The sequence below is a fragment of the Lampris incognitus genome, chromosome 1 (assembly GCF_029633865.1).
Source record: "Lampris incognitus isolate fLamInc1 chromosome 1, fLamInc1.hap2, whole genome shotgun sequence".
NCBI classification, from domain to species: Eukaryota; Metazoa; Chordata; class Actinopteri; order Lampriformes; family Lampridae; genus Lampris; species Lampris incognitus.
This window is the reverse complement of record NC_079211.1, coordinates 4,800,366-4,823,608: the sequence shown is the minus strand read 5'-3', so window position 1 is coordinate 4,823,608 and position 23,243 is coordinate 4,800,366. Positions and strand designations below refer to the sequence as shown.

At 44.0% G+C, this 23,243-nt stretch overlaps 1 protein-coding gene across 1 annotated transcript in view; it reads right to left on the bottom strand.

The window, feature by feature from the left end:
* Nucleotides 1-23,243, bottom strand: part of emx3 (empty spiracles homeobox 3) — a 38,785-nt gene that overhangs the window by 2,741 nt on the left and 12,801 nt on the right. The window contains exon 2 of the mRNA XM_056293937.1: nt 12,229-12,413. Coding sequence (XP_056149912.1) covers nt 12,229-12,413 — 185 coding nt within the window. The remainder of the gene's footprint in view (nt 1-12,228; nt 12,414-23,243) is intronic.

The following is a 23,243-nucleotide window of genomic DNA, read 5'->3' as shown; positions in this document are numbered from 1 at the left end:
GCCACTTTATTTGTAATTGTATTCTTACAACAAATGTGTTCTCTGCATTTAACCCATGCTGTTGTATAGAAGCAGTGGGCAGCTGCAGCACCCGGGGACCGACTCCGGTTCTTCTTTCCATTGCCTACATATGACAGTAAAGTGACAGTAAAACTCATTTTGGTTAAAAAATACTATTGTCCCCATATTATGTCTTCCTCTCTAGATTAAACCTGGGGTAGGCAGTTTTTTATGGTGTCAATGGGCAAAATTTCCACAATAACCTTTTAGCATATGCTAATTCAAGTGGTTTTAGAGAGAACTAGACTTCTCTTGGCTCTGTATTCAGGCTTTAGAAAATCTAGCCTGTGACTGAAGATTTTAGCTAATCACAAGTCATTTCAGAAAGAAGGCATTCCCATTGGCATGGGCGCAGCACAGCACGCTGTGACGAATACCCACATAGCCAATAGAAACAAGGCAGCCAGCCAGGCATAGAAGGCAACATGGAGGAAAAGTTAAGGCCTGGTTGGAACAAGTATGTAGCTGGGTATCATGAAGAAGCCCGTGAAGCCTTTAAATCATGGGCTATGGCAGGCAGACCTAGACAATGGCCTGAGCCTGAACACAAGAAGCTCACTAATCCAAGATACATGTGCGCCATTAGCTTCATTTGAGAAAATGAGCAAGCCATGAGGGCAGATTCCATGACTAAGAAGCTGCTAGGAAATAATCCTGCTAATTTTTGGAAAGAAGTGAGAGCTCTCAACAACTGTAAAACATCTCTGCCATGCGCTGTTGATGGTCTCTCCGGTATAATGTGGGCAATATTGAGTGATGATTCAATGATAATCATGTCACACGAGGTGTACCAAGCTACAAACAAGCTGTCTGTTAACAAAGCAAGTGGCTTAGATCATATTACCTTAAATATGCCAGTCCGAGGATAGCTCCTCTCCTTGCTATCTGTTTTACTGGCTTTATGACTCATGGCTTGTTACCAGACTCAGTGTTGTCTGTTCTGTTAGTGCCAGTCATTAAGGACAAAGCTGATAAAGTATTCAGCCTAGATAACTACAGGCCTACAGGGACTAAGAATGACCTGTAGCGCTGGTCTTCAGCAGCTCCTTAATATATGTTCTGTGTATGGTGTGGAGCATGATATCAAATACAATCCTAGTAAGAGTGTTATCATGAACCAAAGATGACAGTTATGTAAAATGTCCTGGTTTTAAATTGTCTGATAATAATCTTGGGGTGTGTAATAAGGTGAAATATCTTGGACATTATATTACTGAACAAATGACAGACAAGGATTATGTTTATAGGCAATGCTGCATGATGTATGCACAAGCAAACACTCTGTCACGCAAGTTTGGTATGTGTTCAGTTAGTGGGAAGATGTCTGTTCAGAGCATATTGTACACCATTTTATACTGCACACCTGTGGTCACACTACATATTGTACACCACTTTATACTGCACACCTGTGGTCAAACTACATATTGTACACCACTTTATACTGCACACCTGTGGTCAAACTACGTATTGTACACACTTTATACTGCACACCTGTGGTTAAACTACATATTGTACACACTTTATACTGCACACCTCTGGTCAAATTACATATTGTACACCACTTTATACTGCACACCTGTGGTCAAACTACATATTTTACACACTTTATACTGCACACCTGTGGTCAAATTACATATTGTACACCACTTTATACTGCACACCTCTGGTCAAACTACATATTGTACACCACTTTATACTGCACACCTGTGGTTAAACTACATATTGTACACCACTTAATACTGCACACCTGTGGTTAAACTACATATTGTACACACTTTATACTGCAAACCTGTGGTCAAACTACATATTGTACACCACTTTATACTGCAAACCTGTGGTCAAACTACATATTGTACACCACTTTATACTGCACACCTATGGCCAAACTACATATTGTACACCACTTTATACTGCACACCTGTGGTCACACTATAAAAAAAGGAAGCTTACAGAGGCTTCGAGTAGCTTATAATGATGCTATGAGAATACTGCTAAAAAGACCCAGACGGTGTGGTGCAAGTGAAATGTTTGTGGCTGCAGGAGTCGGTACCTTTCAGGCTCTTCTAAGAAATCTCATGTATAAATTTATTTGTCGGGTCAATGACTCTAATAATGTAATCATCAAGAGTTTATCTAATATAAGAGTCAGTGCCACACACTACCACTGGTATACCACTGGTATAGCTGCCTTCTTATAAGACACTGACTTGTTCCTTTTATGTTATTTTATTGTGTTTACTCTGTGTATTGTCTGGGGTTTAACTTTTACCAATGGTTCTTATCGTTTATGGCGTCTTTTTTAAAAAAAATTTTTTTACCTTGTCTTTGTTTGTTATGGACCCTAAGTCTGCAGTAAAGTTTTGAATTGAGTTGAGTGTGTCAGAATTCCCTGAATTGTACAACACAAGTTTACGATTGTATAGAGACTTTGGGAAGAAAGCCCTCGCTTGGAAACAAGTTTCCAATCAAGTATGCATATCAGGTGTGTTTTAACAGTCACGTAGCGTAGGCGATATATGTAGCCCAATGACGTGCAGTCAGCGTAGCCAGTGCCTCCCCTGTGATAATCAAAATAACCATACAGCAAATTCATAACACCACCACCACTACTACTACTACTACTACTACTACTACTACTACTACTAAGTTCGGCTGCTCCCGTTAGGGGTCGCCACAGAGGATCATCCGTTTCCATCTCTGCCTGTCTTCTGCATCTTCCTCTGTCACACCAGCCACCTGCATGTCCTCCCTCACCACATCCATAAACCTCCTCTTTAGCCTTCCTCTTCTTCTCTTCCTTGGCAGCTCCAACAAAAAATTCATAACAACATATCAAAAGCTCACTCGTTTACAAGTATGCTGTGTTATATTTTTAATAATTTTTTTAAATTTTATGTCCTTGTCCTTTTTAAGTCAAACTTCTAGGAGCGAAACACCGTATAGCATACAGGCTCGCCTACTTTTTCAGTGGGAAGGGTAGGCTCTGCTTTTTTTCAGGATCACCTTTAACGTTGTGAATTTGGGAGTTTGTGCATGCGTATTGTGTAGCTTAAGGCGGAATCAACAGACAAGGAAAGGCACTGCTTATGGCGGGAGTGCAAGCCAGTCAGAGTCGTCAAGGTGCTAAATTGCTACAATGTCATAGATATTTGTGCTATAAATAAAGCAAGCTAGCTCATTTGAATTTGAGCAGCTTAGCTACACTTCAGAGCGAAATCAGTAATGCCGACCATCGTAAATCTTCAGAGTTTTAATAAATTGGATTACCAGCAAAAATTACACCAGCTCTCCCTGACCTCCACCAGTGAAAAGGGCAGAAACTCACTCGATCATTCCAGCCGGAGTGGTACATAAGGAAGGAGTGGCTCCGAGCACCTGGAGGAAACCCACGCAGATAGACTTGCATACAAGAATAAAGTGCTGAATTTTGGGACATCAATTACAAGATCAACATGTCACCAATATAAATTCAAGATGGATATATAAGTACAATCCAACTACCAAATCATCTGTGGAATTATTATACATATTTACAGTTTCATTTAGCAGACACTTTTATCCAAAGCGACGTACATCTGAGAGTTAATACAACACAAGCAAGGATCTAGTCAGGAGGCGACAACGCAAGTAAGTGTAAAAAAAAACTAGCTTCAAGTTTGATATGACATAGGTGTCAACAGGCAGTTCACAAAGGCAAAGGTGCATAGAAGCTTTTTTTTTTTTTTTTTTAATATCAAGTGTGGAGGTGTTCGAGAAGGAGCTGGGTCTTTAGCTTCTTCTTAAAGATGGAGAAGGACTCAGCGGATCGAATGGAGTTTGGTAACTCGTTCCACCACCGGGGAACTACAGAAGAGAAGATTCTGGCGAGTGACTCAGGGCCCCGTTGTGGCGGAAGTGCCAGGCACCTTTCATTGGCAGAGCGTAGTGAGCGGGACTGAGTGTAGGCCTGAAAGAGGGAGTTCAGTTAGGCGGGAGCCGTTTTAGTTGCTGTTTTGCAAGCAAGCATCAATGTTTTGAATTTGATGCGAGCAGCAACTGGGAGCCAGTGGAGGGATATGAAGAGCGGAGTGACGTGCTGTTTTGGGTTGGTTGAAGACCAGGGGCCTCATGTATCAATCGTTACTGTGGGCCAATTTGTGCATACACACCCATGGGATTTTTTAGCCCTGAAGTTTGTCTCAGAGACCAGTGTAGAACCTGGGTAACTCCTGAATTTAGACACCGATTGGCTAACACTGATGTCTTTGCAGGCCTGGGTGATTGCTCGTTGCAAGAAGTAGACAATAGATGTTGGGAGGAAGGAATTACAAATAACTATCATGCTTTGCAATTGACTGTCAGACAATCTTGAGGGCTAAAAAATCTAATGGGTGTGTATGCACAAATTTGCCCATAGTAACGATTGATACATGAGGCCCCTGATGCGCCGTCGTGTTCTGGATCATTTGCAGAGGTTTGAAAGTGCATGCAGGGAGACCTGCCAGTACAGAGTTGCAGTAGGCAATGCGTGATATAACAAGAGCCTGTACCAGGAGTTGTGCTGCATGCTCCTACAGGTAGGGTCTAATTTTACATCTTTTTTTTATTATTTTGAAATATACTACTACCACTATTATTCATACTACTACTACTACTACTACTAGCAGTGCTACCACGTCAATAACTTCTACTACTGTTGCTATTACCACGATTTGCACTACTGCATACTGCAGTATTTGGACAGATCTTTAATCATCTTAAAGCTTGCAGACAATCAAACATTTTAAACAGAATGCCGTCCAAGACTGACATCCAGTTTACTTAAGGCAGGGGTCAGTGGGACCTCATTTATAAATTAGTCTCCTGATGGAATACAGATTGTGCACTCTAGCTACGTATGTGTCAAACTTAATTATCATAATATTTGTACTCCAGCTCACAGGTTGGAGTGATCTCTCTTTTACACTGCCAAGCGTGGTTCGAATTACGGGGTGATTGGGGGCATCTGAACTCCCTAATTAATTAGGGCTGGACATAATCAAATGTCATGATATCTTTGACCGAATATCGTTATTTTGACAATGTTGCAGAGATTACCATTGGTGCCCTCACAAAATATTTACACAATGACATTTTTTATAAACACTCAACAGTATTGTGTATATGAAGTCCAAACAGGTAGAGACAAATAATATAAAAGCTAGAACAGTCTGGTAAGTTCAGAAAATTGCATCCCTTTACTGTAATGTAGCCTTAAAACCCAGGAAAATAAAAACATTGGTCATATCACTACTTTCTATGCTTTTCTGCAGTAAGATTGATGAGATCATGAACAAAATGAATTCTTCAGCTCCAGCTACTTCTGCAGACCCTGTCTTACCAAATGCATATCTATACAATGAGTCACTGATAGTCCTTGTTATTACAGCTTTTGAAACTATCTCTCGTGGTACTTTGACTAAGTTCGTGTCAACTTCTAAACCAACTACTTGCCTACTTGACCCTTTACCAGCAAAACTTTTTAAAGACTTCTGGCCTTTCATGGGACCTACAATGCTAGACATTGTTAATTTAACACTTGCTACTGGCACTGTTCCCAGCAGTTTTAAGACAGCTATGGTCAAACCTCTACTTAAGAAACCGCACCTCGATCCAAGGACTCTTAATAACGATCGACCAGTCTTTAATCTTCTAATCTGAGTCCACCTCTGTGCTTCTGCTGCTGGATCTCAGTGCAGCCTTTAACACCATTGATCACTGTATACTTTTAGATAGATTAAATTGTAATTTTAGTGTCTCTGGCTTAGCTCTCTCTTGGCTTAAGTCCTGCTTATCCGGAAGAACACATTGTGTCTGCTATAATAATATTACATCAAAATTCTCTGATGTTAAATATGGTGTACCCCAGGGCTCGGTTCTTGGCCCTGTACTTTTCTCTCATTATATTTCACCTCTTAGCCAAATTATATGCAATCATTGAATAAATTTCCATTGCTATGCTGATGTTACTCAGTTGTATGTGCCTGTAAGGGCTGATGATCATACTCAAATGATAAATTTAGGTGCCTGCTTGGCTGCTGTGAAAAATTGGATGTCACTAAATTTCCTGCTTTTAAATTCGGATAAATCTGAGATGCTGGTCTTTGGCTCTGCTAGACACAGACACCAGTTTTATTAAGTAACAATAACAATTGACAACTCTGTGATTGCACAAAGTCTGGAAGCCAAAATTCTTGTATTATGTTTTATCCCAGCCTTTTCATTGATAAGCACATTAAAGAGGGCAAGGCAAGACAACTTTATGTATATAGCACGTTGTACACAAGGCAGACTCAATTTGCTTCACATAAAAAAATACAAAATCATATTATACAATAAAAAAGGATTAACAAGTAACTCATAAAACGACATTTAAATTAAAGAATAAAATCAAAATGTAATGCAAGGTTTACAACTTATCTAAAGTCAAAGTCCAAGGTTTACAGTTTAGCAGAAAGCAGTGGTAAACATAAACGTTTTTAATATGGATTTAAAAGTTGTCAGTGTTGGAAACAATCACCAAGACTGCCCTTTTTCACTTACATAACATTACTAAAATTCGGTCTTTCCTGTCCGTGGCTGGCGCAGAGATTCTAATACATGCATTTGTTTCATCCAGACTTGATAACTGTAATGTTCTGTTTTCAGGTCTGCCACATTCTAGTACTAAAAGTCTTCAGATGGTTCAAAATGCTGCAGCTAGAATCCTAACTAAATCTAGGAAATTTGACTACATTACACCAACTCTTGCCTCCCTTCATTGGCTGCCTACTCGTGTTATATCAGAGTTCAAGGTGCTCCTGCTGACATATAAAATCCTAAATGGGCTTGGCCCATCTTACCTGTCTGATCTCCTTAAACCTTACATTCCATCTCGAGCTCTTCGTTCTCAAAATACAGGGCTCCTGTGTGTACCCAAAGTTAAAAAGAAGTCAGCTGGTGGCAGCAGGGCCTTTTCCTATCGGGCTCCGTCTTTGTGGAATAACCTGCCTGCTGCCAACAGACAGAGTCTGTTGAGTCCTTTAAATCCAAACCTAAAACTCATCTTTTTGCCTTAACCTACAATTAGTTGTCTTTAAGTTCTTCACAACCTGGACTGCATGGCGGGTCGGTTTCTGTCTCAATGAATTTACCAACCACTGTTCTGCCGACTAGATTATAGAGTATAGATTATAGAGTATAGATTACTGACTACCGCAAACTGTTCTCTTCTCTCACGTCTTTTCTCTCTCTCTGAATGATGTGTTCTCCTTTCTTTCCTCCTGTATATGTGAATGGTGTGATGTGAGTCTCCCTTGTGTGCACGTGTAGTCTGTCCTTCTCCCAGGTCTCCATGGTGATGATGGTCACCACCAGGACACTGCCTGGCGTCCTCCTCATCATTTTTTTAATATACTATATATCTTATAAATCCATATCCTGTTTCAGTGTCATATCCTTCTCTCAGTCTGATGTGTGACTCGTGTTTTTTCTTGTCTCTTCTCCTGTGCGTGTGAATGGTGTGGTGTGAGTCTCCTGTGTGTATGTGTACTCTGTCCTCCTGTCAGGTCTACATGGTGATGCTGGTTGCGTGAATCGGATCCTGGGCTGTTCTGGTGGCGTCTGGACACTGCTTGACATCCTCTTCATCATATTCTTCATATATTTTATAATTCCATTATAAATGTGTTATCCTCTTTCAATGTTGTATTGTGTAAATTGTGTAAACACAACGTCATTGCACGCTGTCCGTCTTGGGAGAGAGATCTTCTGTTGCCCTCCCTGAGGTTTCTTCCTATTTTTCCTCCCTGTTAAAGGTTGTTTTAGGGAGTTGTTCCTTGGCTGATGCGAGTGTCTGAGGACAGGATGTTGTGTTGCTGTAAAGCCCACTGAGGCACATTGTGTGATATTGGGCTATACAAATAATTTGTGATATTGGGCTTCTTCTTAAAGATGGAGAGGGACTCAGCAGATCGAATGGAGTTTGGTAACTCGTTCCAGCATCGGGGAAGTACACGCCTGCGCTCTCCTGGGTTCCCTGTACACCCTGCAGAAAAAGCTGACTCCCGCCGCGAGTGTTATTGTATAATTCACACTCTGCTGCAAAGTCATGCCTTGCCAAAAGGCCTCAGGTAACACTTAAGAGGAAAGCAACACCTTCATATCAGTGACGCAAATGAAATCGACTGACGGGACATTGTGTAATGACAGCACAGAGTGACATATCATCATATTCGGCCACTCCAAACGTGGAGTGTGTCAACGGGTTAAAAAAAGAAAGAAAACAAGGCAAGACGGTATGATTTGTGTTTTTGTGGTTCCAAAACAGAAGCCAACATCTGAGAAAGACGACAGCCGAAGAGATAAAGCGTTGAAAAATATTTTGACAGTCAGTATGAAGAGAAACGTGATTTTAAATTAAATGGAAGTTCATCTCGTTATTGATTGTGGTGACGTAGTTTGAAACCCTAGATACTCTAAAAATCATTTATGTTTTTGAGAACACTGATAATCTGACTTCCTATCACGTGTTTCTATATTGGATATATACATTAAGAAATCAGACTGGTGGACGGTAATCCTCAAAAGCCAAACGCAAAGATTTCAAAACCTCTCCATCACTGCTGGTGAGTAAGAGATGATTGCGGTGACTCAGCGCTGACTTGACAGATCTCTCCTCCGGGCCACGCTTGTGAAATCAGGGTTCAGATTTCATCTCAGCCGCACATTGCCGTGGCTAACGTGTGATAAACAGTGTCAATCATCGCTCGGTTGTGTTGGAGTCTACATGCTGTGGGTGTTGATGGGGGGGGGGGGGGGGCGTCTGTTGGCTGACTCACAACCGACTCACTTCCATCGAGTTCCTCTCCATTTCATAGCTCTGGAGCTCCGCCACACCCTAAATATAGACGGACTCCGCCTTTGACTCATCAAATAAACCCCATCTAAGATTGTGTTGTTTTAGAGTCGGAATATGCCACAGCACTGTTGTTTGTGTTCATAATGTCATTTAGACGCTCATTCTTCAAGATGATGGTTTGTTTTACTTACTGACTCCAGCGGTGATGCTGGTCCCTACAGTGGTTTCTGACCACCCTTACAAAAAAGTAGTTTGCTCAAGTGTACTATGAGTATACTTATTTTAAACTACAAATCAGCGAGTATGCTTTCAGTTTACTTTTTAAGTACTTAACAAAGATATACTAAACAAAATTATACTTCAGTATACTTACAAGTATACTACTAGTACATTGATATCAAATATAATATACTTGAAATATACTTGAACTTTACTTAAGTTTCCTTAATAAAATAAACTTAAAGTACTTTTTTGAAAGTCCAACCAGACAGAAGCCACTGAAATTACCAACTAGAAAACACTTGGTCTGGGTTTTCATGGATTAGCTGTTGTTTTAAGTAAACCAGAGGGAAATAAGTATTTTAAGTAAATCAGAGGAAAATAAGTACCGGCGTAAAATCTTTGCCAAATCAAATACGCGGATCATAAATAAGATTTCCATACCGGATCGGTCGAGGCCCGGGTTACCAATGACCGCCACCGGTACTGTTAATCAGCAGGGTGCCGGTGGAAACTATGCTACTGTTGGGCGAAGAAGGAGGGGGGGAAGGCATGTCCAGAGGCAGCTAGAGAGGAGGAAGGGTAGGCGTGTGGAGGTGAGAGTCGGAACTTTGAATGTTGGCACTATGACTGGTAAAGGGAGAGAGCTGGCTGATATGATGGAAAGAAAAAAGGTAGGCATACTGTGTGTGCAAGAGACCAGGTGGAAGGGGAGTAAGGCCATGGTGTGAATGGGAGGAGAAATGGGGTAGTGGTAATTCTGAAGGAAGAGCATGTCAAGAGCGTGCTGAAGGTGAAGAGAGTGTCAGAGAGAGTGATGAGTATGAAGCTGGAAATCGAAGGTGTATTGCTGAATGTTATCAGTGCATATGCCCCACAAGTTGGGTGTGAGATGGACGAGAAAGAAGAATTCTGGAGTGAGTTGGATGATGTGGTGGAGAGGGTACCCAGGGAGGAGAGAGGGGTGATTGGAGCAGACTTCAATGGACATGTTGCTGAAGGGAACAGGGGTGATGAGGAGGTGATGGGAAGGTATGGAGTCAATGAGAGAAATGTGGAAGGACAGATGGTGGTCGATTTTGCAAAAAGGATGGAAATGGCTGTGGTGAATACATATTTCAAGTAGAAGGAGGAACACAGGGTGACGTACAAGAGTGGAGGAAAGTGCACACGGGTGGACTATATCTTATGTAGAAGGTGCCATCTAAAAGAGATTGGAGACTGCAAGGTGGTGACAGGGGAGAACGTAGCTAGGCAGCATCGGATGGTGGTCTGTAGGATGACTTTGGAGACCAAGAAGAGGAAGAGAGTGAAGACACAGCCGAAGATCAAATGGTGGAAGTTGAAGAAGGAAGACTGTTGTGATGAAGGCATATGAGTTTAAATACTTGGGGTCAACTGTCCAAAGTAACGGGGAGTGCAGTAGAGAGGTGAAGAAGAGAGTGCAGGCAGGGTGGAGTGGGTGGAGAAGAGTGTCAGGAGTGATTTGTGACAGAAGGGTACCAGCAAGAGTTAAAGGGAAGGTTTACAAGATGGTGGTGAGACCAGCTATGTTGTATGGTTTGGAGACAGTGGCACTGATGAAAAGAGAGGAGGAGGAGCTGGAGGTGGCAGAGATGAAGATGATAAGGTTTTCATTGGGAGTGATGAAGAAGGACAGGATTAGGAACGAGTATATTAGAGGGACAGCTCAGGTTGGACGGTTTGGAGACAAAGCAAGAGAGACAAGATTGAGATGGTGTGGACATGTGTGGAGGAGAGATGCTGGGTATACTGGGAGAAGGATGCTGAATATGGAGCTGCCAGTGAAGAGGAGAAGAGGAAGGCCAAAGAGGAGGTTTATGGATGTGGTGAGGGAGGACATGCAGGTGGCTGGTGTGACAGAGGAAGATGCAGAGGACAGGAAGAGATGGAAACAGATGATCCGCGGTGGCGCCCCCTAACGGGAGCAGCCGAAAGTAGTAGTAGTAGAAGGAAATAAGTATCAAAATGATTTTTTTTCCTCACATGTAAATCTTCAGTAACTCTAATTAAAAAGCACATTGGTCATTGAAAGTGGTAATCCAGAATGATTTTCGTGTTGAAAAATATCGTATGTGATAACTTTCCATCTGGCATTTTTGGAGCAATTTCCATTCAGTTCATTTGTGTTCATAACCGCTCCTCTATAACAGGCGACACCCGCCCAGCTCAGGGGAGGGGTCGAGTCTGCAGAAGAAGATGATGATGATGATGATTCTAGGTCGAATGTAGAAGAGTAAGTAAGTACAATACACACATGTAACACCTAATTAAACTCATCTGATTTTTAATTGGATGTAATTAAAGGTTTGGTGTGGGTTGATAGGTTGTTCAGTATTACGGTGTCGGATGACGTCATTGATCTTCTTTCTCAAACGCTGCCGCTGTTCTACCGAAACCCACGAGCGGCGGAAATTATGACCCGCACTTGAACGCAAACTGTGGCGGGATGACGTTTGTGTTGAACTCTGGGATTTGTGGTTTGAAACAAACTAGTGGCGGAATAAAGGATAACCATTTACAAGGTTGTTTTTTTTTTTTTTTAGGGAGTTGTTCCTTATCCAATGTGAGGGTCTGAGGACAGGATGTTGTGTTGCTGTAAAGCCCCCTGAGGTAAATTTGTAATTTGTGATTCTGGGCTATATTGACTCGACACACTGTAACCGGTTATTTTCTTGCCCGGTGCGGGATTCGATACGGGGTGTACTGCACCACAAGGCGACGTCACTAACCGCTCGGCTAAAGGGTCAGACCCGTTAGCTAGGGGCTAACGTGTCTTATTAGTAGTTTACAATACCGTAAAAATAAAAAACCGTGGGATTCTTTGACTCATTCCAAATTCATGCATTGTTTTATGTGTCTGTAGCGAATTCGGGGGGCAGCCGGGACACGAACCCGGGGCAACTACAGTAACCAGTCAACTAAAGGGTCCGACCCGTTAGCCAACGAGCTAGTGAGTGTAGTCATCTGTGAGCGTTACCCCCCCCCCCCCTCCCCGGAAGCGCGTCCCTGCCCCCTCAGCATATCAGCTCCCTCACGCCTCCGGACGCATGCGCCGTTGCCCCGCTCACCTGTGTTTCCGTCAGACACAAGCCGCTGGCCAGCTGCTTCCGCTCCGCTCCCACCACGTAGTGGTTCTTCTCGAAGGCTCGCTCCAGACGCAGCAGCTGGGACGGAGAGAACGCCGTCCTGATCCGCTTCGGCTTCCTGGAGAACGGCCCGTGAAGCAGCAGGTTCTCCGGACTGCTGTCCTCGCCTGTATGCGATTAGGGATGGATTAGAGTTGGGGTGAGGGTCAATGGGGGGGGGGGGGGACAACAGAGCGAGAAACTGAGTTAAGAAATAAACTTCAACGGAAACCTTACATGTGTTTTTGGGATCGGATCACAAGTGGACAGCGCCACAACCACCACCAGACCGTTCTGCGGACCGGTTACTCAGACCACTTGCCGAGGTGGTCTGGGACGCATTTGACCACGTGTCTTTTGTAGCGGAAACGCTAATGCGTCCTGATGCGTCCCCGACAAGGACGTAACAGGAAACTACGTCATCAATGCAGGATGTGGTGGTTGTTTTGGTAACAGCGCGCCAACTTTCGAATTAATGGAGAGAGAGGAGCGTGTAGGTGGTTGGAGTACAGCAGGTGTAGGTGGTTGGAGTACAGCAGTTGGAATAGTCCGTAGAGACAGCACACTTCGACATATTGTCTTAAGAGGGCAAAATGACATAGATGACAAAAAAGAAAAGAAGCAAAGCTCCTTGGGTAACAGTCATTCCTGCCCCCCCCCCCCCAACGTGTAACCCTGGATTCTGTCCCCACTGCAACATTGGCTGTACATTTTTTGTACCAGTAGAACCGGGACACGTACACCGGGTTAAAGGAAGCAACCACAATCCTGCATCATCAGGAAACACACACACACACTGGCAGATTTGGGCATGTAAAGGAATTCCATGTAAAACTGTGTTGACGCCTGGGAACACTGACTAAAGTCATAGAGTAAAGAACAACGTGGGGAGTAGAACACGGTGTAGTGGGATTGTAAAACAGGACGCGGTGATATTTCAGACTAGAGTCATGGGGTAAAGAACAACGTGGAGAGTAGAACACGGTGTAGTGGGATTGTAAAACAGAGGACGCGGTGATATTTCAGATCGACACTGATGAGACGTTACTGTAAATGTTGACATGTACTCCGGGCTCCTGTGTTGTAGGAACTGTGTCTGCGGAGCTGAGAGCAGCCTTCCTGCTCCAGCTCTACATGAGGTGTGACACGGTTTGTTGTGAAACAGAGTGTATCACCTCAGCAGAGTTTTTCTTTCAAACACCTTCTCATAGATCAGTACACTGATGGATTGTGGGAATGAGGCATGCCAGACATACAGCAGAGACGACATGTTGGAAGCAGGTTGGCGTTAGTTTTACGAGGCCGCCGCGTCTCATACCAGCGCAGTGTGTCTGTTCCAGTGTTCCGGTGTTTCACCGTTCCGGTGTTCTAGAGTTCTTGTGTTCCAGTGTTCTGGCGTTCCAGTGTCCTGGTGTTCTAGAGTTCTGGTGTTCCAGAGTTCTAGAGTTCTGGTGTTCCAGTGTCCCGGTGTTCTGGTGTTCCAGAGTTCTGTTGTTCCAGAGTTCCACTGTCCCGGTGTTCCACTGTCCCGGTGTTCCAGTGTCCCGGCGTTCCAGTGTCCCGGTGTTCCTGTGTCCCGGTGTTCCTGTGTCCCGGTGTTCCAGTGTTCCAGTGTCCCGGCGTTCCAGTGTCCCGGTGTTCCGGTGTCCCGGCATTCCAGTGTCCCGGCGTTCCAGTGTCCCGGTGTTCCAGTGTTCCTGTGTCCCGGTGTTCCAGTGTTCCGGCGTTCCAGTGTCCCGGTGTTCCAGTGTTCCGGCGTTCCAGTGTCCCGGTGTTCCTGTGTTCTGGCATTCCAGTGTCCCGGTGTTCCTGTGTCCCGGTGTTCCAGTGTCCCAGTGTTCCAGTGTCCCAGTGTCTCAGTGTTCCTGTGTTCTGGCATTCCATTGTCCCGGTGTTCCGGTGTCCCGGTGTTCCGGTGGGAGAGGAGGAGCTTCTGCAGCTTCAGTGGTAGGGGGTAGATAATGACATGTGGTGTGCGTCATGTCACGGTGTGTCATTGCCGTGCTGGGAAAGGGCGAAGTGTTGTGTAACTTCCAGAGTACAGATGAAACCTGTCAGGACGCAGTGTGCGTTAGTGTGAGCAGCACTACTACACACTCATGCACACTGGAGACACCGCACACTACAGCCTACATGCACAACGCCAAACACTTGAACATTGTGACATGTATGCCAGCACTCAGACACACATCACGCACACTGTGATGCTGACACAGTATCACACACGCACACAAACATACATACACACAAACACATACACATCTGTGGCATTGACAAGGTGTGAATGCACGTGTGTGTGTGTGTGTGTGTGTGTGTGTGTGTGTGTGTGTGTGTGTGTGTGTGTGTGTGTGTGCGTGTGTGTGTGCATTTTTGTGTGTGTGTGTGTGGGCCCTGTGATGGCCTGTCCAGGATGTCTCCCTGCCTACCGCCCAGTGACCGCTGGGACTGCCAAATCTTAACCTTAATACAAATGTATATCCAAATCCAAGGCCAGGTTGTATATCCCTCAAATAAACTGCCACAACATGTAGACAACAGCACAACAACATGTAGACAACAACACAACAACATGTAGATAACAACACACCAACACATAGACAACAACACAACAACATGTAGATAACAACACACCAACACGTAGACAACAACACAACAACATGTAGACAACAGCACACCAACACGTAGACAACAGCACAACAACATGTAGACAACAGCACAACAACATGTAGACAACAATATGTAGACAACAACATGTAGACAACAGCACAACAACATGTAGACAACAACATGTAGACAACAGCACAACAACATCTAGACAACAACATTTAGACAACAGCACAACAACATGTAGACAACAACACAACAACATGTAGATAACAACACACCAACACATAGACAACAACACAACAACATGTAGATAACAACACACCAACACGTAGACAACAACACAACAACATGTAGACAACAGCACACCAACACGTAGACAACAGCACAACAACATGTAGACAACAGCACAACAACATGTAGACAACAATATGTAGACAACAACATGTAGACAACAGCACAACAACATGTAGACAACAACATGTAGACAACAGCACAACAACATCTAGACAACAACATTTAGACAACAGCACAACAACATGTAGACAACAGCACAACAACATGTAGACACATAAAGACGATGTTTTAAAGACAATAAAAACGTATTGAACATGTTATCAATCTGCATGTAAGAATGGAGCTAGGATTGAGCTAGGATTGAGTTAGGATGGAGCAAGAATGGAGTTAGGATGGAGCTAGGATGGAGCTAGAATGGAGTTAGATGGAGCAAGAATGGAGTTAGGATGGAGCTAGAATGGAGTTAGGATGGAGCAAGCATGGAGTTAGAATGGAGTTAGGATGGCGTTAGGATGGAGTTAGAATGGAGTTAGGATGGCATTAGAATGGAGTTAGGATGGAGTTAGGATGGAGTTAGGATGGTGTTAGAATGGAGTTAGGATGGAGCAAGAATGGAGTTAGATGGAGCAAGAATGGAGTTAGAATGGAGTTAGGATGGCGTTAGGATGGAGTTAGAATGGAGTTAGGATGGAGTTAGGATGGAGTTAGGATGGAGCTAGGATGGAGTTAGGATGGAGCTAGGATGGAGTTAGGATGGAGTTAGAATGGAGTTAGGATGGAGCAAGAATGGCGTTAGGATGAAGTTGGGGGATGATAGTATATTTCTATACTAAAAGATGAGAACTCTTCATCACGGTTAGGTGATATATTATAAATATTATAATACCGTAAAGAAGCTGTGCTCAGCTCTCTTCTCAGATGACATTGATAGGTGATATATTATATATTATAAATATTATAATACCATAAAGAAGCTGTGCTCAGTTCTCTTCTCAGATGACAGTGATAGATGATATATTATATATTATACATATTATAATACCATAAAGAAGCTGTGCTCAGCTCTCTTCTCAGATGACATTGATAGGTGATATATATTATACATATTATAATACCATAAAGAAGCTGTGCTCAGCTCTCTTCTCAGATGACACGGGTAGGTGATATATATTATAAATATTATAATACCATAAAGAAGCTGTGCTCAGCTCTCTTCTCAGATGACATTGATAGGTGATATATATTATACATATTATAATACCATAAAGAAGCTGTGCTCAGCTCTCTTCTCAGATGACATTGATAGGTGATATATTATATATTATACATATTATAATACCATAAAGAAGCTGTGCTCAGCTCTCTTCTCAGAGGACGTACTGCAGGGAGCAGATTGTGTTTTGTAACATCAGAAGAATATTAACATATCTGGAATAAAAGGAATTGTGACTCTGACCTTTAACCTTCTCTTTAATGGGAGCTCCCCATGCTGAAGAGTTAGGTCAACCTGGATGAGACTGAGCTCTTTTTTCCCCCCTTTTTCTCCCCAATTGTACTTGGCCAATTATCCCACTCTTCTGAGCCGTCCCGGTCTCTGCTCCACCCCCTCTGCTGATCCGGGGAGGGCTGCAGACTACCACATGTCTCCTCCCATACATGTGGAGTCGCCAGCCGCTTCTTTTCACCTGACAGTGAGGAGTTTCACCAGGGGGAGGTAGTGCGTGGGAGGATCACCCTATTCCCCCTAGTTCCCCCTCCCCCCTGAACAGGCGCCCCGAGCGACCAGAGGAGGCGCTAATGCAGCAACCAGGACACATACCCACATGCGGCTTCCCACCCACAGACACGGCCAGTTGTGTCTGTAGGAATGCCCAACCAAGCTGGAGGTAACACAGGGATTTGAACCGGCGATCCTCATGTTGGTAGGTGACGGAATAGATTGCTGTGCTACCCGGACGTGTGACTGAGTTCTTTTATCCCAACACAATTCATACTTACACAAAATGCAGATGAATTTGTGTTAACAGAACAGAAAAATACACGAATAAACTTTGCATTCAGTCTCTGCATCACAGCAGCGGAGTGAAACCCAGCAGTTAGGTAGAAACTAGTAGTTGGGTAGAAACCCAATGTTTAGTTAGACACCAAGTAGTTGGGTAGAAACTCAATAATTAGGTCGAAACCCAGTAGTTCGGTAGAAACCCAGTAGTTAGGTAGAAACCCAGTAGTTAAGTAGAAACTCAGTAGTTCGGTAGAAACCCAGTAGTGGGGTAGAAACCCAGTAGTTAGGTAGAAACCCAGTAGTTGGGTAGAAACCCAGTAGTTGGGTAGAAACCCAGTAGTGGGGTAGAAACCCAGTAGTTGGGTAGAAATCCAGTAGTGGGGTAGAAACCCAGTAGTTGGGTAGAAACCCAGTAGTGGGGTAGAAACCCAGTAGTTGAGTAGAAATCCAGTAGTTAGGTAGAAACCCAGTAGTTGAGTAGAAACCCAGTAGTTGGGTAGAAACCCAGTAGTTGGGTAGAAACCCGGTAGTTAGGTAGAAACCCGGTAGTTAGGTAGAAATCCAGTAGTTGGGTAGAAACCCAGTAGTTAGGTAGGCTTCGTTCACAGGTCTGAGATGAATGTCAGCATGGAATGAAAACCGTGTCTTGTTTAGGAAAACCACCGCTTTCATATTTCAGTCTTGTCAGCTGCATTTTCTATTGGCACACATTGGCACAAAAATCATCTTTACCAGAAATCCTTCAGTGGTATTTTCACCAAGAGAGTTTCTTTGGACTAGTGTATCATCCCATAGAGCTTCGTCATCTTTTTCACCATCCCTCATTAAGAGCCAACAGAAAACTCAGAACCTTCACACATTAAAGCCGGGCTGTGTGGAGTATCTGCCGTTATCACCACGCTGATATTAAGATGATTTCTGGATATTTTTACAGTATGTTTATTAAAAATGGCATGATGGTGAATTATCTTCTTGGTTGGATTTGGTTAAGAGGATCAAAACATGAATTAAAAGAAACCATAAGTGAAATTATGTGATGCAACATCAGCATGGTGCGAATCAGCTTTTCACAAATGTCATGTGTCAATATACAGTAGTGTACTGTATACTGTGTACTGTATAGTACTGACACAGCTACTGTACTCTATACTGTTACAGTAGTGTACTATATACTGACACAGCTAGTGTACTGTATACTGTTACAGCTACTGTACTGTATACTGTTACAGTAGTGTACTGTATACTGTTGAAGCTACTGTACTGTATAATGTTACAGTAGTGTACTTTATACTGACACAGCTACTGTACTCTATACTGTTACAGTAGTGTACTGTATAATGACACAGCTAGTGTACTGTATATTGCTACAGCTAGTGTACTGTATACTGTTACAGTAGTGGACTGTATACTGTTACAGCTACTGTACTGTATAATGTTAGAGTAGTGTACAGTATACTGTTAGAGTAGTGAATTATTGTATAATGTTACAGTAGGGTAGTGTATACTGTACTGTATACTGACACAGCTACTGTACTGTATACTGTTACAGTAGTGTATATATTGTTACAGCTACTGTGTATAATAATAATAATAATAATAGTGATAATAATCATCATCATCATTACATTTTATATAGTGCTTTTCTAGACATCCAAAGCGCTTTACATTGAAGGGGGTAATTCACTTCAACCACCACCAATGTGTAGCACCACCTGGGTGATGCACGGCAGCCATTTTGTGCCAGAACGCACAGCTAGTGTACTGTATACTGTTACAGCTAGTGTACTGTATACTGTTACAGCTAGTGTACTGCATGTGCTGGATCAGAATCAGAATCAGAAACACTTTGTCGTTTCATTTCTTGCACTTGTCTTGTGCACATGAAATGAAGTGAAACATGGTTCCCCCGGCCCGCAGCAGTGCAACACAGACAAAAACACGCATCCAAAAACTACAAGAACACACATATCCAAGCCAACACGTGTATCTAAACTAAACAAACAAACAAACAAACAAAAATCACTGTCCAGGAGAACGAACGCCAGCCAGGATGACTGTCGGAACTGCCGGTCTGCATGGGCTAGCAGTTAGCTTAGCCTGCCCCGCTTCCGCGTCCTGTCAGACTGCCCTCTGTGTTACCTCTTCGGGCGCTGCTCCGGGCAGGGCCGTGGTCCCTGGGCCCACAGGACGCAGCAGACCAAGCTCTCCCAGCCGATCCAGCACCAGCTCTCCCAGCCATCAAACCAAGACAAAACTTCGACGCAGACGCGGACAGAGACGCTGCATGGACGGTACTGGCTGAGGCCGCCGCAAACGTGAATTTGCGCCGCCATCTTCCCACACCGGAAGTATTACAATTCTGAACCGGAATTACAATTCTGACCTCAGCTTCAACATTGTCCCCCAAACAAATTCCGGATAAAAGTGTCAGATTCACGTCTTCGACACCGTTGGCGTCAGAACGTAGTGCTGAACACCCTAAAATGTCCCAAAAGCCTCTGCGTGTTGCAGCCGGTCCATACGGTGGCATCGGTTTAGTTTGATATGGACTTTAACATGAGGCCTTACTGTGCAGCAGCTGAGGAGTAACGCGGCACACCACACCTGCGCATGAAATGTCACAGGTTAAAAACACGCAAAACCAATCTCTTCGGCTGGGACACCGAAGCGCAGTTAGGCAAACATACATTTCTGACTTCATTTAAAGCGAGACCAGAAGTAAAAGGAAGCTGTTTTTCCCGCCTGCGATGGACACGTGACTTCCCTAACCCCCTCCCCCCCCCAACATCTGGACAGCCCGGCTGCTCTTTATTTTCCGACCGTTTATTAAAATCGCATGATAATTTGGGAGATATTTTACATAGGCAAACAGATGCAGGAATGGCCCTCAGCTGCTGTATGGAAAGATGCTGGCCCGGCTGAAAGGAGGTGGGAGTCCACAGGCAGCCGCAAACACGCGTACGCAAAAGTCGGTTGATTTGTGTCTGTTGGAGAAGGGCTTTGGAGCACGCCTTCAATGGAGACCTTACACAATGATGGCGTATCAAAGCGTGCCGAAGACATTAACTGATTTTAATCCGTATTCATATGCAAAAGCCACGGTGGAGCCGGGACTGACGGAGATTAGGACGGAGGGCCTCGTGGCCATCCAGCTGGACTTGCAAATCAAACGGCCGACTTGTGTGGAACATCACATCACACCTGAGGTTTCTCAGGGAATAGGGGAGGCACGGGAGCAAAGCAAGGAATTCTGGGTGAGAAGGGGAATAGGGGATGATCTTCCTCCCCTCAAGGCCGTCATTTTGACGGTTTTGGATTTTCAAAGTTTAATAACTCCGTGAAAAAAAAGATACAGACCTGCCGCTCCATCGGTGCCCCTAAAATTGCATTAAAATGAGTTTTAGATCAATTGCACGAAAAAGTTGTGATAAGATGGGCTCGTAATCTGCGCGTGATGGTGTGCGTCATGTCAGTATTTATGAGGTGTGTTGGTGGCGTCATTTCCTTCATTACGTTCGTTGCTCTGTCCTAGAAACACACTAGCGTCCTCCAGTGGAGAGAAACAGTCTCAACTTGACTTGTGATTATGTCCAATATGTCTGGTTACAGACGCACCATGACTACCACCGAGGCCCTGCAGTGTTTACAGGTGTTGGACAGCGGCCATTTTAAATTGTTTAAAAATAGTATTAAAGTTGTTAAATGTTAATTTTGGTGTCAGTTAGTTTCATAACAGACATACCAACACGTGTAATACATTAATATCTCAACTGGGTATTTATCTTGACACAATATAGAGTTTAAAAACCGGCAGTCATTTTGACGGCCCGTGGTCGTTTCAGGTAGGAGTGAAATCCCGGTCGTTCTAGTGTTAAAGCAATCCTCTGTTGTTGTTGTTGTTGTTGTTGTTGTCTTTTTTAAATATAAACTGGGTCTTATTATCATAGTTTTGTCCAACACCTGTAATACTGCAGCGCCTCGTTGGTAGTCATGCTGCGTCTGTAACCAGACAAGTTGGACATAATCACACATCAAGTTTAGACTATTTCTCTGCACTGGAGGGCGCTAGAGTGTTTCAAGGACAGAGCAACGAACTTCACGAAGGAATTGACGCCACCAACACACCTCATAAATACTGACATGACGCACACCATCACGCGCAAATTACGACAGGCCAGTTTGACCGCTGATGGTCGTTTCAGGTAGATATTATCCTAACTTTTTTGTGCAATTGATCTAAAAGTAATTTTAATGCAAATATATGTAATTTTCGGAACATTCAGGGAGGCGGGTCTGTATCTTTTTTTCTCTCACAAAGTTATAAACTTTGAAAATCCGAAACGGTCATAATGACCGGCTCGGTTGTTCTAGCCAACCAGAAAATGTCTTCCAAAATATGACCTCTCTAGCGTTCAATGTTCCCTATTCACTCCCGAGTCCCGGCTTGGAGAGCCTCCCTACTAAACCCCTTTCAAAACCTGCACATCTGGACTACCTATGGGGGGGGGGGGCAGGGGCAGGCCGCTGGCTGCAGAGGCAGAAACGAAGTCACCAGACTAGCGCGCCAACAACAACACAACAGGACAGAGAAGTTCTTGCATGAGCAGATCTCAGTCTTTTAACTCTCAGCACCGTCATGCATGTCTTCCCTCCAGCTGGAGGAAACAATCACAACACCAGGGAGTCAAGCAGGAAATGAAATCATGCTGAATTCAAAGAAGCGCAAAGAGATCAGAGCGACGACACGTTCTTATTTGAAAAGCTCCCTTCAGGTTTTCAACCTGTGGAGATTGACCCGTTAAAGTCTGGAGAGAGAAAAGCAAGCGTCAGTTGACAGACCTGAAGAAAAATGCAACAGAAAACTCAAAACCGCTGTGTGTAGACCAGTCTGTGCTGAAACGAAGAGGGAGGACAACACATTCTTGTGTTGAGGGCTGGAGTCACTGACAAGTCTCCTCAGCTGCAGCGATGAAAGACCGCCGACAGCACAGGGTCCAAAGAACCAAAGCATCTTCAGTATGTAGAGAGACGTGGAGAGACAGAAACAGACAGACAGAGAGACAGACAGGCAAAGATGGAGAGACAGAAAGAGAGAGACAGACAGACAGAGACGGAGAGACAGACAGAGGGACAGAAACAGACAGACAGACAGGCAAAGATGGAGAGACAGAAAGAGAGATACAGAGACGGAGAGACAGACAGACAGAGACGGAGAGACAGACAGAGGGACAGAAACAGACAGACAGAGAGACAGGCAGGCAAAGATGGAGAGACAGAAAGAGAGATACAGAGACGGAGAGACAGACAGAGATACAGAGAGAGACATGGACAGAGAGACAGATGGAGAGATGGACAGAGACAGACAGTGAGAGAGACAGACAGAGAGATACAGAGACGAAGAGACAGACAGAGGGACAGAAAGAGGCAGACAGAGAGAGACCGAGATGGAGAGACAGAAAGAGACATGGACAGAGAGAGAGAGACAGAGATAGACAGACAGAGAGACAGATGGAGAGATGGACAGAGACAGACAGTGAGAGAGACAGAAAGAGAGATACAGAGACGGAGAGACAGACAGAGGGACAGAAAGAGGCGGACAGGCAGACAGAGAGAGACCGAGATGGAGAGACAGAAAGAGATACAGAGAGAGACATAGACAGAGAGAGAGAGACAGAGATAGACAGACAGAAAGACAGATGGAGAGATGGACAGAGACAGACAGTGAGAGAGACAGAGATGGAGAGACAGAGTTGGAGAGAGTAAGAAAGACAAAGAGAAACAAAGACAAACTGAAAGAAAGACACAAAGAAAGAAAGGGTCTTGCAATGTTTCTCAACCCAGTCCTCCAGGACCCCCTATCCTGCAGATGTTCATTGTAACCTGCATAGGTAGCCCTGCTTGTACTTACTCAACCAATCATCTCACGGCACTTAATTATGCAAGGTGTGCAAACTCTGACATTCATTGCTGATTGGTTGACTAACTACAGACAGGTACCTATTCAGGGTTGCAAAGAAAATCTGCACATAGGGGGTCCTTGAGGACTGGGTTGGGA